The sequence below is a fragment of the Nerophis ophidion genome, linkage group LG11 (assembly GCF_033978795.1).
Source record: "Nerophis ophidion isolate RoL-2023_Sa linkage group LG11, RoL_Noph_v1.0, whole genome shotgun sequence".
NCBI classification, from domain to species: domain Eukaryota; kingdom Metazoa; phylum Chordata; class Actinopteri; order Syngnathiformes; family Syngnathidae; genus Nerophis; species Nerophis ophidion.
The window spans coordinates 66,804,916-66,819,024 of NC_084621.1; the positions used below are offsets into that span (position 1 = coordinate 66,804,916).

General features: G+C 41.5%; 1 protein-coding gene across 4 annotated transcripts in view; it reads left to right on the top strand.

Annotated features, from left to right (window-relative positions):
• The window catches only part of LOC133562376 (intermembrane lipid transfer protein VPS13B-like), an 819,661-nt gene that overhangs the window by 296,516 nt on the left and 509,036 nt on the right, over positions 1 to 14,109 (top strand). For all 4 annotated transcript variants that reach the window (XM_061916537.1, XM_061916536.1, XM_061916534.1 and 1 more), the window contains exons 26-27: positions 624 to 795; positions 7,919 to 8,033. In XM_061916537.1, the coding sequence (XP_061772521.1) occupies positions 624 to 795; positions 7,919 to 8,033 (287 nt within the window). The remainder of the gene's footprint in view (positions 1 to 623; positions 796 to 7,918; positions 8,034 to 14,109) is intronic.

Genomic DNA, 14,109 nt, shown 5'->3' on the forward strand with positions numbered 1-14,109 from the left:
GAACTCACAACCTTGTCCTTCTATTATTAAAAACTATATTGATCAAAAATAGTTACATGAGCAAATTGTGTAACGAGGCTATAACATGTTAATATCACTGTTACAAGCAGCCCTCTGAGGGCAGTCATAATTGCGAGATGACCTACTGGCTGTCCAGAGTCGGGACCCAGAATGGACCTTGCCTGTGTATCGGTTGGAACATCTCTGCTCTGCTGATCCGCCTCCGCTTGGGATGGTTCCTGCTGGCTCCGCTGTGAACGGGACTCTCGCTGCTGTGTCGGATCCGCTTTGGACTGGACTCTTCTCGCGGCTGTGTTGGATCCATTGTGGATTGAACTTTCACAGTATCATGTTAGACCCGCTCGACATCCATTGCTTTCCTCCTCTCCAAGGTTCTCATAGTCATCATTGTCACCGACGTCCCACTGGGTGTGAGTTTTCCTTGCCCTTATGTGGGCCTACCGAGGATGTCGTAGTGGTTTGTGCAGCCCTTTGAGACACTAGTGATTTAGGGCTATATAAGTAAACATTGATTGATTGATTGATTGAAAAAAAACGAGTTTGCCACCCCTGATGTCAGGTCATCCTATGAACTGCCATTATTCCCTCCTCTGCTTCCCTAGGGTGATTCAGTACCAGCAGGTGATGATGGTCCCTTTGCAGACCCCGTTACCTTGGAGCAGAAAACTAGCAGCATCGGTGGCACGAGTGGGAAAGTCAGCCTTTGGATGCAGTGGATGTTACCCAAGGTCATCGTGAAACTATTTGCTCCTGATCCAACTACAAAAAAGACAGGTATGTGATTCTCAAATTAATATTGGATTAGATTAGATTAGATTAGATTAGATAGTACTTTATTCATTCCTTTAGGAGAGTTCCTTCAGGAAAATTAAAATTTTCAGCACAATCCCATTCAAGATCAGACAAACATTACAGGGAGACAGAACAGGATCGCTGACGGGTCTGCCGGCTTCCAGCGCCCCTTACAAAAAAGATGAGATACAGGTAAATACAGAGATACAGAAGATTAAAATAAAACTTTAAAAAATCGGTCTAAGCCTAGGCCCTGGAAAGGGGGTCCAAACTGAGGTCAAGGGGGGGAAAAAAACGACTCATAGCCATAGTACACATCCCTCTCACATGTGTGTAAGAGGGAGACATCAAACATCAAAGAACACAAAGGACATTAAAGACATTAAAGTAGCGGAGCTGATGCAACCAGACACTTTTACATACAGCTATGAATAAAAAGTAAAAGAAACATATACACTGTCGTGGCCTCTGCGGTGTTCCACGCCCGCGTCCGCTGGGGTGGAGGGAGCATGGCCAGAGACAGGAGCAGACCCAACAAAGCAACCAAGACAGCCGACTCCACTCTCGGCCGCAAACCAACTTTCGGCCAGTGTCCAGTCCGCATGGATGAGCGAGGATACGTCCAAGGAGACTGAGGGGTCCGACAGCTGCTCACCCAGCCAAGACATCGCAAAGCCTCTCCGTCCCGGCGCTCAGTGTCAGCTGCGGAGCCCTGTCCCCTCATCCGCATCTTCTCCAAACCCTCCAAACCGACTCCGGTGTGGCAGAGACCCAGCAGCTGGTCTCCATGGCCAAAAGGCTCCCGGTAGGTAGATCCAGAAGTCCACAAAAAAGCACCGCAGGGGTCACAAAAGTGCCACCCCTTGTCACACAGTCCCAAAGGGTCCCGTGCCAAAAAGCAAAAAAAAAAATACTTTAATAACACATGTACAATATGTAATACTACATAACAGTGGTACTTTGGTTTTCATCTGCTGTCCTTTTAGTATTACTGGGTTTTTAGTACAAAAAAAATAGCATATTATACAGTAATAGGGATCCTTAGAGTTCGTGTTTCCGGAGTGTCACTGAATGAACCACACATACGGCAAGTCGAGCCAAGCAATCAAAGGTCATATGGCGCTTTTTAGCTGTCCGCCGTAGTTTCGTAAAGAGCAAAGTATGTTGTGCATGCACACGATTGCATCAGATGGCGTAATCGAAGTTGTGTGAGTGCACAGCCATTGTCTGTATGTTCTTGGATATAACAAGAGGGTCAGCTCTAATTCATTTAAGACGTTTAAGCAAAGTACAGAGTTGGCCTCTGTATATTTATTTCTCAATTTCATCCGTCATATATCTCCCGTCCAAAGGCAAAACCCAGTCACTCCATTTTGGTCAAAACTGAGCTGATAATAATTTTGGAGTTCCTAGGTGATATGCTTTACATTAGTGTAAGCGATATTGTAATTTGTTCCGTAAGTAAGCTGTTACGCGCATGGCAGGACCTAGCAACTACCACATAACCGCGTAGATACAACAGAAAAACCTAGTATATCAAGGGACCAATCGGAGCTTCTTTGTCAGTGGCCTTATTGTCTTTAATGAGACATTTGCACGAATGGGGGCCGACGGTCAACCTGATTATGTGATATTATGGCACCAGGGGATATTTGGAAGATTGGCCCAGGACGTTGCAAGCACCTTCATTAAATGTATTGTTCTTGATTCTTCCCCTTGCATACTCTTTTCAATCAATCAATGTTTATTTATATAGCCCCAAATCACAAATGTCTCAAAGGACTGCACAAATCATTACGACTACAACATCCTCGGAAGAACCCACAAAAGGGCAAGGAAAACTCACACCCAGTGGGCAGGGAGAATTCACATCCAGTGGGACGCCAGTGACAATGCTGACTATGAGAAACCTTGGAGAGGACCTCAGATGTGGGAACCCCCCCCCCCCCTCTAGGGGACCGAAAGCAATGGATGTCGAGCGGGTCTAACATGATACTGGGCAGATAACTGTGGAGGTCAAAATAAAAACTGGACGCTGTACACGGCTCTTGCCCAATGTGCAAACGCAGAATGGGGCCCACCCAAGATTATTAGAAAATATCTGGAGAAAGGGCACACGTTCATGAGAGCAGATTCAATCCATGGCTCAATTGGCAAGAAAATGAAAGCTCAAGAAAACATCTATACGTTTGATGACTTTGTAGATCTTTGTAAGACAGCATCAAGATAGATTGGTTTTCCTTTGTTTTCGCTAAATCAACGAGAAGTGAGTTACTAGGTTTTGCCTTTGGACGGGAGATATGTGCATTTGCCATTTTTTATGTGTTTAAAATGAACTATTTTCTGTAAAAAGTATTTTTGTTAACAATTTTTGGTTGTCCGTAGCAGATTATTGGATTTAATTTTCATCTAATTCAGTTTTTTACTGACTCTTTGGAACCAAAACTGTGCATGAAAGACATTGTTGCTTTTGTTTTATGTCCTGAAATAAACAGCACACACCAGAGGTTTATAAAACTAGTTTATGATTTGTTGGGCATGGTTTCTTGCTTTAAGTTTGCCTCTGCAAAAAATAAATTGAATACAAATCAAACCCAATCAATCTCTGTAGTCAGACAAATATTTAAAGGAGATCTGTTGACAACATATAACTGGAGGCAAGGGGAGGTGAGCTGCTGCCGAGGAAGAAGATTGATGGAACAGACAAATAAATACATGGGTGATGAATCCAAGTGAACTGTGCTGTGTCCTCCTTTAATTTATTGTGGTGATGAAAGGTTGATTTACCTTTTAATGGGTGTCGGTTAGGGCTGCATGATTATGGCCAAAATAATAATGATTATTTTTTATCAATAATACATTTACAAGTATTCATCACAATTATTACTTATTTTAGTGTTTCCCACAGGTCAGCGATGTAATTGCAGTAATGGGGTCCAGGTAGTGGTGGGGAGGTAGGATAGTAAACGTGACATCATGTAATTTGTAATGAAATAGTCTAATAAAATGGCTAAAACATATCCTTATTTAAAGAAAACAATGTTTTTCTTCCTAATCAGTATTATTTCTGCTTTTTCTCATCAGATGATGCCTTTACCTCTATGTATTTTGTATGAATTTCACCAGGGCCATAAAATACAGCCACATTCCCACATCAATTGGACACCACTTCATTTTATAGTGGATATTTTGTAGTGTGAAACATGTATATTAAATGATACAATACAAAAATATAGAGTTATTTATTGTCATGACTGTGCTCACTTGAAAGAGTCCCTCAATGCACAATTACATTTACGAGATTCATACACAGAATCTCCAGGCGTGGTAAAGGCGTTGAGGGGTTCCGGTTTGGTGGCCGCGGGATTAGGTGTCTGCATTTTGCAGATGATGTGGTCCTGATGGCTTCATCTGGCCGGGATCTTCAGCTCTCACTGGATCGGTTCGCAGCCGAGTGTGAAGCGACCGGAATGAGAATCAGCACCTCCATGTCCGAGTCCATGATTCTCGCCCGGAAAAGGGTGGAGTGCGATCTCCGGGTTGGGGAGGAGACCCTGCCCCAAGTGGAGGAGTTCAAGTACCTAGGAGTCTTGTTCACGATTGGGGGAGGAGTGGATCGCGAGATCGACAGGCGGATCGGTGCGGCGTCTTCAGTAATGCGGACGTTGTACCGATCCGTTGTGGTGAAGAAGGAGCTGAGCCGGAAGGCAAAGCTCTCAAATTACCGGTCGATCACGGGTACAAGCGGCCGAAATGAGTTTCCTCCTCTGTGTTGCGGGGCTCTGAAAAGCTCTGCCATCCGGGAGGAACCCAAAGTAAAGCCGCTGCTCCTACACATCGAGAGGAGCCAGATGAGGTGGTTCGAGCATCTGGTCAGGATGCCATCCGAACGCCTCCCGAGGGAGGTGTTTAGGGCACGTCTGAATGGTAGAAGGCCACGGGGAAGACCCAGGACACGTTGGGAAGACTATGTCTCCCAGCTGGCCTGGGAACGGCTCGGAATCCCCTGGGAGGAGCTAGACGAAGTGGCTGGGGAGAGGGAAGTCTGGGCTTCCCTGCTTAGGCTGTTGCCCCCGCGACCCGACCTCGGATAAGCGGAAGAAGATGGATGGATGGATGGATTCATACATATGCGCAGATGCCGGAGGTGTATTCCAATGGGGAGCATGTCTCGCCAGAACATTTACGAGAAATGTTGGCACTGAACGGGAAAGTGTCTCCAGACTTTATTTAGAACGATGGCTAGGTGTTAGTCCTGCTAGTGCAAGCGTCCACATGTGTCGCCACGTAATAACAGTAGTCTGTCTTTAACGCATGTTGTAAGACTCAACGGAAGTGAAACGATGCGGCCGACATGCAGCCCGGGAAAAGTTTGTTAATGCCAGCAGGGGAGGTGATCGGTGTGTTCATGGAGCTCTGTGCACATACACAATGGCCTCTGGCATGGGCGGTGGCCGCTTCATGGGACTTCTACAACAAGCAGCTGTTGCTTTTCTGTCACTGTGCATTTGATTTGGAGCGGTGCCTGCTTTCTAAATGTTAATATCGCAGACAATCACCTGTATTTAATAGTGGCAGCCAAAATCGTGATTGTGATTAGAGTTCGATTAAATATGCGGCCCGAGTGTTGATAATATTGCATATCTCTTCCCCTCCAGATCTTAAAATGAACAGTCTGTAACGGTGAAAATGTAATTATTGAACCACCTTGCTGAAAGAGTTTCAGCCAAAACAAACTGTTTAAGATTCAGACTTTATTAATAAGAGATTGAATTTATATGCCACTTTACAGTAAAACTCATTATGTAGTTACTCAACAATCACACAATGGTGGTAAGAAAATATTTGTAGTCTGTGGTGGACTTGACGGAAACTAGGTTGAGTCATAATGAAATAAATAAGACTCCAAAAATAACCCTTATAATTATTTTGGGGACGGCGTGGCGCAGTGGGAGAGTGGCCGTGCGCAACCCGAGGGTCACTGGTTCAAATCCCACCTAGAACCAACCTCGTCACATCCGTTGTGTCCTGAGCAAGACACTTCACCCTTGCTCCTGATGGGTGCTGGTTGGCGCCTTGCATGGCAGCTCCCTCCATCAGTGTGTGAATGTGTGTGTGAATGGGTAAATGTGGAAGTAGTGTCAAAGCGCTTTGAGTACCTTGAAGGTAGAAAAGTGCTATACAAGTACAACCCATTTATCATTTATTTATATTTTAAGTAAAAGTGTTTCCCTTCAAGTAAATTGCTGCAGTGAGCATTTGAGAATATAGAGACAGCAATGACATGCCATTGAGTAAATAATCAATCAATCAATCAATGTTTACTTATATAGCCCTAAATCACTAGTGTCTCAAAGGGCTGCACAAACCACAACACAAACCACTACCACATCCTTGGTAGGCCCACATAAGGGCAAGGAAAACTGGACGTCGGTGACAATGATGACTATGAGAACCTTGGAGAGGACGAAATCAATGGATGTCGAGCGAGTCTAACATGATACTGTGAAAGTTAAATCCATAATGGATCCAACACAGTCGCGAGAGTCCAGTCCAAAGCGGATCCAACACAGCAGCGAGAGTCCCGTTCACAGCGGAGCCAGCAGGAAACCATCCCAAGCGGAGGCGGATCAGCAGCGCAGAGATGTCCCCAGCCGATACACAGGCAAGCAGTACATGGCCACCGGATCGGACCGGACCCCCTCCACAAGGGAGATTGGAACATAGGAGAAAAAGAAAAGAAACGGCAGATCAACTGGTCTAAAAAGGGATTCTATTTAAAGGCTAGAGTATACAAATGAGTTTTAAGGTGAGACTTAAATGCTTCTACTGAGGTGGCATCTGGAACTGTTACTGGGAGGGCATTCCAGAGTACTGGAGCCCGAAATTAAAACGCTCTATAGCACGCAGACTTTTTTTGGGCTTTGGGAATCACTAATAAGCCGGAGTCCTTTGAACGCAGATTTCTTGCCGGGACATATGGTACAATACAATCGGCAAGATAGGATGGAGCTAGACCGTGTAGTATTTTATACGTAAGTAGTAAAACCTTAAAGTCACATCTTAAGTGCACAGGAAGCCAGTGCAGGTGAGCCAGTACAGGTGTAATGTGATCAAACTTTCTTGTTCTTGTCAAAAGTCTAGCAGCCGCATTTTGTACCAACTGTAATCTTTTAATGCTAGACATGGGGAGACACGAAAATAATACGTTACAGTAATCGAGGCGAGACGTAACAAACGCATGGATAATGATCTCAGCGTCTTTAGTGGACAAAATGGAGCGAATTTTAGCGATATTACGGAGATGAAAGAAGGCCGTTTTAGTAACGCTTTTAATGTGTGCCTCAAAGGAGAGAGTTGGGTCGAAGATAATACCCAGATTCTTTACCGTGTCGCCTTGTTTAATTGTTTGGTTGTCAAATGTTAGAGTTGTATTATTAAATAGAGTTCGGTGTCTAGCAGGACCGATAATCAGCATTTCCGTTTTTTTGGCGTTGAGTTATAGACTTAGATTGGTCGGATCGAGCCTTAGACTTAGATTGGTCGGATCAAGACTGCTGGGGTTTTTTCCACACAGTATCCACAATAAAGCTGACAAGCCTAGTTTAGAATGTTAAGAAACTATTGAGAACCACTCAAAATCAATAGTAATATATATGCTTGGAGTCCATTTCCCTCGAAGCCAATCTGTGACCTGGGACTTTTTTATTGGAAACAATGACAGCCATCAGCTAAGCTTACAGACATACTTTGGATCTAATCTGATCAGATTGTAGAGTATGGAATGTTAACTCTGCGGTGGGTAGTTTCATTATCACATAGGGTGCTGTAAGAAATGCACACAGGTTTTGTGAACAATCAGTATTTTGTGACATGCACAGTCCTCGTTTTGGCTAGCTGAGGGTTTATACTCCACTAATATCACTTTACTCATTCACTTGTTTGCCAACATGAATGTGTGACCGTTAAAACAAACACAAAAATAGAGCCTCTCCCATCATTAACGGTCTTCCGGTTTCAGGATTGATGTTCAGCCAAACATGCATGCATGTCAGCAGTTACAGTTCATATATAATATGGAATTGTCTCTTTTCTTTCTCTACAGAAGTCTGCATGATCAGTGAACTGGAGGACCTGAGTGCCTCAGTAGATATCCAGGATGTTTACACAAAGATCAAATGTAAAGTTGGCAGTTTCAACATTGACCACTACAGATGCAGGTTGAGTATCCGTTTATTAACAATGCTCTTTATCGACCTATCCATGTCTGTGTGAGCATACCCATGGGGAAAGCAACCATCACCACTTAAAACCTAAGTAATAAATCACACCCCCACTAGACTCTCTTGCGCGGACTTTACTGCCAACAACACTCTTGTTCCCATTCACCTTCATAAGGGGGATTTTTCTGATTATCACCCCAGCGTCATCGTATTTCCAGACAGTTATAGCCCCAAAAAAACTGGATGGACGATTTGACTCTGCTTTGGGCTGGCCCAGGTCTGACTCACAGAGCAGAGAAGTTCAGTTAGTCCATCCGTCATTTTATTTGCGCCTGTGGTGTCTGAATTGATTCATAGAAACATTAACACACTGGAGGAAAACCGCTTGGTCCTGTTCCACCACATCCTAATATATAGCAATTCTGCTCCTAGTCAAGTTGCATTTGAAATTCTCTGATTTACCTTCTTTAGAGCATGCGAGCCAAAAAAACTATGACTAAATGACAGTATCTTTGCAATTGTAGTATTTACTGTTGTTTTTCTTTGCTATGTACACATTTTTCCAGGGTTTTTTGGAGCCGTTTTTGCTGCTTGCCTTAATCACATTTCTCCTTGTTAGACTCCGTAATTTGAGAGCGCACACCATGTACAGTACGTGCCTGAGGTCCACTTAGCAGGAGGCAATTCCCCCTGCCTCCGTCCGAGAAGATAACAAACCAAGTTTCTTGGATCCCAAAGCCCATAATGTGTTTGTGTGTGTTTCCAGTTCCGTGTGCTTACATGCCTGTGTAAATATGTTCTTGGCTTGAAGTGCCTCTTTCTCTCATCGAGCCAGACAGTGAAGTGGGGATGGAACCTCCTTGCCTTGAGTCCACATGGAAGCCTGTCATTGGCAATGATTGCTCGAACCTCAGAAATTATAACAGAAAAGGATTCTTGTTTGCCAGATTTTGGAAACACCTTTGCTGGTTCCAAGGTGAAATAGTCATGTGTTACTGGTCAGAGGTTGATTGGCTGGCATGGCTTTAAACCTGAACATTGGATAATTGAAGAGACCTCCCTGTTATTTCCTGTGGTCATTTGAGTTGGATTCTGCTAGGCTAAAGGTGTTCCGTTAAAGTTTACTTTATTTCCAGGGCGATGTCAGATGTGACATAATTGTCCTATATCGAGGTGTCATGGAGTGTCCGACTGTGCCAATTTGAATAGTTTTGTAGACATTGTTTAACTTACCCAGGAAGACAAAAGATCAATTTACATTGCTTTCTTATTTCAGTTGAATGCACTTTTATCAGACCCTTTTTAAACCAACCAAGTACAAGAGTCCCTTTGGGCGTCCGGCACATTGCAATCTATCCTAGGTCTATATTACTCATTCCGAACGGTTTGATATTTTTGCACCAAGCCCAGTTTATTTGTGTGCAGTAAATTGTTGGAGAGATTCATGCCTGCATGTGCATGGTCTGGTTTTCTGCGGTATGCAGCACAATGTATACAGCAGTGTACATTTAATTTACCCATGGCGGATTATAATCAGTATACAAAATAAATACAATTAGCACTAGAAGTAAATTAAGCTTGACAGAAAATATTTCATCTAGCTCTTAATGTCTCACTGCTGTGAAAATATAAAGATTTAGGTCGGTCATATTGGGGTTCTAGGCGCATATATCACTGAAGCCTAGATTCTTATCAAAAACTGAAAACAAGGGATCTAAAACTGAAAACAAGGGAGTGGAGAAAGTACAGAAAATGATAGAGTTCCCTCATAACAGCAAAACATGTATGTAGGATTGGAAATTTTTCATGATGATGTAGCGAAAAGGAATTTAAGGGATGCAGTTTAAGTCAGCGACTGTTAATCATTAAACGGGGACCCATATTTGGGCCACAAGCACCCCTAGAGTGCCGCCAAAAATTATGTTTCTCAGCTGTGGTCCGTATGGGCCTCAGCGGGACTCAACTGTAATACACTTTTCCACCACTAGTGGCAGTAATGCCAATCTCAAACAAACAAAAGTCTAGAGCAGGGGTGCCCACACTTTTTCTGCAGGCGAGCTACTTTTCAAATGACCAACTCGAGGGGATCTACCTCATTTATATATATCATTTATATTTATTTATGAAAGAGACATTTTTGTAAACAAGTTAAATGTGTTTAATGATAATACAAGCATGTGTAACACATATAGATGTCTTTCTTTCACAAAGACAAGAATATAAGTTGGTGTATTACCTGATTCTGATGACTTGCATTGATTGGAATCAGACAGTAATGATGATAACGCCCACATTTTCAAATGGAGGAGAAAAAAAGTTGTCCTTTCTGTACAATACCACATGAAAGTGGTTGGTTTTTGGCATCTAATTCATCCAGCTTCCATACACTTTACAAGAAAAACATTGGCGGCAAATTCCGTAGCTTGCTTGATTGACATTCACGGCACCCGAGGGTCTTGTGAGATGACGCTGGCTGCTGCCAGTTCATTATTATGAAAAAATGACAGAGAGGAAGGCGAGAAACACTTTTTATTTCAACAGACTTTCGCGCCGTCCCTTCCGTCAAAACTCTAAGGGCCGATTGCACATTTCCTATCTTCACAATAAAAGCCCTGCTTCATGCTGCCTGCGCTAACAAAATAAGAGTCTCGGAAAGCTGGCGTGCACAAGTGATGTGCACGCCAGCTTTCTGAGGGATCGCTTGTGCACGCCAGTTTTCCGAGACTCTGTATTTAGTTAGCGCAGGCAGCATGAAGCAGGGCTTTTATTGTGAAGATAGGAAATGTGCAGTCGGCCTTTAGAGTTTTGACGGAAGGTACGGCGCGAGAGTCTGTTGAAATAAAAAGTGTTTCTCGCCTTCCTCTCGGTCATATTTTCATAATAATGATCTTGCAGCAGCCAGCGTCATCTCACAAGACCCTCCGGTACCGTGAATGTCATTTAACTGACGTCTTGGTGAAGATTGATGATCACTAATTTTTAGGTCTATTTTTTTTAAAAGCACGGCTGGAGATCGACTGACACACCCCCCGCGGTCGACTGGTAGCTCGCGATCGACGTAATGGGCACCCCTGCTCTAGAACTATAGTCATAGAGAAGTTTCTTAAGCGCGGAAGTTATGACAAAGTGGTGAAGCAGTATATTCATTTGCACTTTATTTTATTGACAGTTTGGTTACAAAATATAATAATTTAGTTGATTTGTTTTAGCACAATATAATTGTATGTAAATGTATTTTGAGTCCCTACCTATGCAATATATCTGATTAGCACTGATTGTTCTAATTTTCAATCAATAATTGTTCTAAGCCTAAGGTTTAAGTGTTAAATAGACAAGAATTGTTGTCATGAACACATGCTTTTATATCATTTGACAAGGTTGTTACTATAAGTAGGTTAGATATAACGCTTAATAAGACTCATAAGACTCGAATTACTAATGTAATTTAGTGAAAATATATGAGTAGTCCCTGGATCCGAGGTCAAAAAAGTTAAGAACCCCTGGTTTAAGTAGGAATTTTAAGATGTTATAAGGTCAGCACTAGGGATGTTCCAATGGCTCGGCCACCAACCAGTTTCGGAAAGTAAACTTCAAGAAGTCAAAATGGAACCAAATTATAGCAGAAAGTGAGCAGTTATTAACAGAAAAGTATCAAGTACAGCAATATTTTCCTTGCCCTTATGTGGGCATACCGAGGATGTCGTTGTGGTTTGTGTTGTGGTTTGTGCAGCCCTTTGAGACACTAGTGAATTAGGGCTATATAAATGAACATTGATTGATTGATTGATTGAATACTGTAAGAGTCTATGAGAGAGAGGATAATATAACAGCAACTGAGAAAAAACAATTGTTGTTGGTGTGTTTATCAACCAGGCTACCAGATATCATATCAGTTTAGGATAGAAAAATGGAGTGATTTGATTTATTATTTTTAATTTTTTTTATTTACAAGAATTATTATTTTGTCAATGCCTATAAACTAAGGGTACCTGAACACAGAAGGACTTTGAGGGCAATAACCAAAGTATTTAAATTAGTACTAGGTAGTATTAGGTTATTCAGTACTTTGTTTTGCTCAAACAATTGAATGTAATGAAAAAGAATGAGGAGCTAGTTTAAGTGAGATGATGATATTATTACAGCGTCAATATCACTCACCATAAATAAATACATGAGTAAATGAAAAACATATTTACAGTTTCTGCATGTAATAGGTACTCATGAATGATCGGACTCTGAAGCACAAAACCTTGATCGAAGCATCCCTCACCAGCATTCTTCTCTTGCTTTAATTTAATTTCCAATAAATGTATGCTTGATAAAGGAACAGAATGCAAAGATCATGGACAGAAAAGCAATGATGTGGGGAAACAACTATGTTTGTGTATTTTTTAAGTACAGATTCACCAATAGGAGATAAATTGGTGACTAAGGTATGATAGATTTCTTCCAGGAGCTCCTAAAATTATTTGAAGACGGATTAGGAGAACTATCAGGAATAAGTTGCTGTGCAATCAGTGTGTTTTAGTCAGCCCACTCTCACTGACATTAGAAACAGGTTGTCCCAATAGTATCATAGAAGTGACAGAAATAATACAAATGCTATTGATATTGTTTTGTATCTCCATCTTTCAGTCCTCTGGTATCTAATTTAGGTCCAACGGACTGATCCCCAGAAAACATGTTCACTTACTTGAAGTTAAAACAAGGTCATTTGGTCAGTACTCAAGAATTCTGAACAGTAGACCCATGTATAAACTACTGTGATAAACACTATGTCTTTAATCTTAATCACTTGTTTTCTTTACAGGTGCTGTGTTTCTGTTTATCTCAATCGTTGGATTCCAATGCCAGAATAGAAAGTGTATTTGTCTTTTTCTTATCCTTTGTGTTTAGACATCTTCCAACTAAAAACCTGTCTTTTATATTACTTCAATTATGTTTTACTATAACATTCTACCTTACTTGCAATTATTTATCGTATATACCAGTGGTTCTCAAATGGGGGTACGCGTCTCCCTGGGGGTACTTGAAGGTATGCCAAAGGGTTCGTGAGATTTTTTAAAGATATTTGAAATATAGCAAAAATGAAAAGATCCTTTATAGAATATATTTCTTGAATAATACTTCAACAAAATATGAATGTAAGTTCATAAACTGTGAAAAGAAATGCAACAACGCAATATTCAGTGTTGACAGCTAGATTTTTTGTGGACATGTTCCATAAATGTTAATGTTAAAGATGTATTTTTTCGTGAAGAAATGTTTAGAATTAAGTTGATGAATCCAGATGGATCTCTATTACAATCCCCAAAGAGGGCACTTTAAGTTGATGATTACTTTTATGTGTAGAAATCTTTATTTATAATTGAATCACTTGTTTATTTTTCAACAAGTTTTTAGTTATTTTTATATCTTTTTTTCCCAAATAGTTCAAGAAAGACCACTACAAATGAGCAATATTTTGCACTGTTATACAATTTAATAAATCAGAAACTGATGACATAGTGCTGTATTTTACTTCTTTATCTCTTTTTTTTATCAAGTGAATTATATTTATATAGCACTTTTTCTCTAGTGACTCAAAGCGCTTTACATAGTGAAACCCAATATCAATTTTTTTTTTTTTTTTTTACATTTAAACCAGTGTGGGTGGCACTGGGACCAGGTGGGTAAAGTGTCTTGCCCAAAGACACAATGTTAGTGACTAGGATGGTGGAAGGGGGATTGGAACTTGCAACCCTCAAGTTGCTGGCTCTACCGACCGAGCTGTACCACCCCAAAAAATCAACCAAAAATGCTTTGCTCTGATTAAAGAAGGTTTTACTACTTACGTATAAAATACTACACGGTCTAGCTCCATCCTATCTTGCCGATTGTATTGTACCATATGTCCCGGCAAGAAATCTGCGTTCAAAGGACTCCGGCTTATTAGTGATCCCCAAAGCCCAAAAAAAGTCTTCGGGCTGTAGAGCTTTTTCATTTCGGGCTCCAGTACTCTGGAATGCCCTCCCGGTAACAGTTTGCGATGCCACCTCAGTAGAAGCATTTAAGTCTCACCTTAAAACTCATT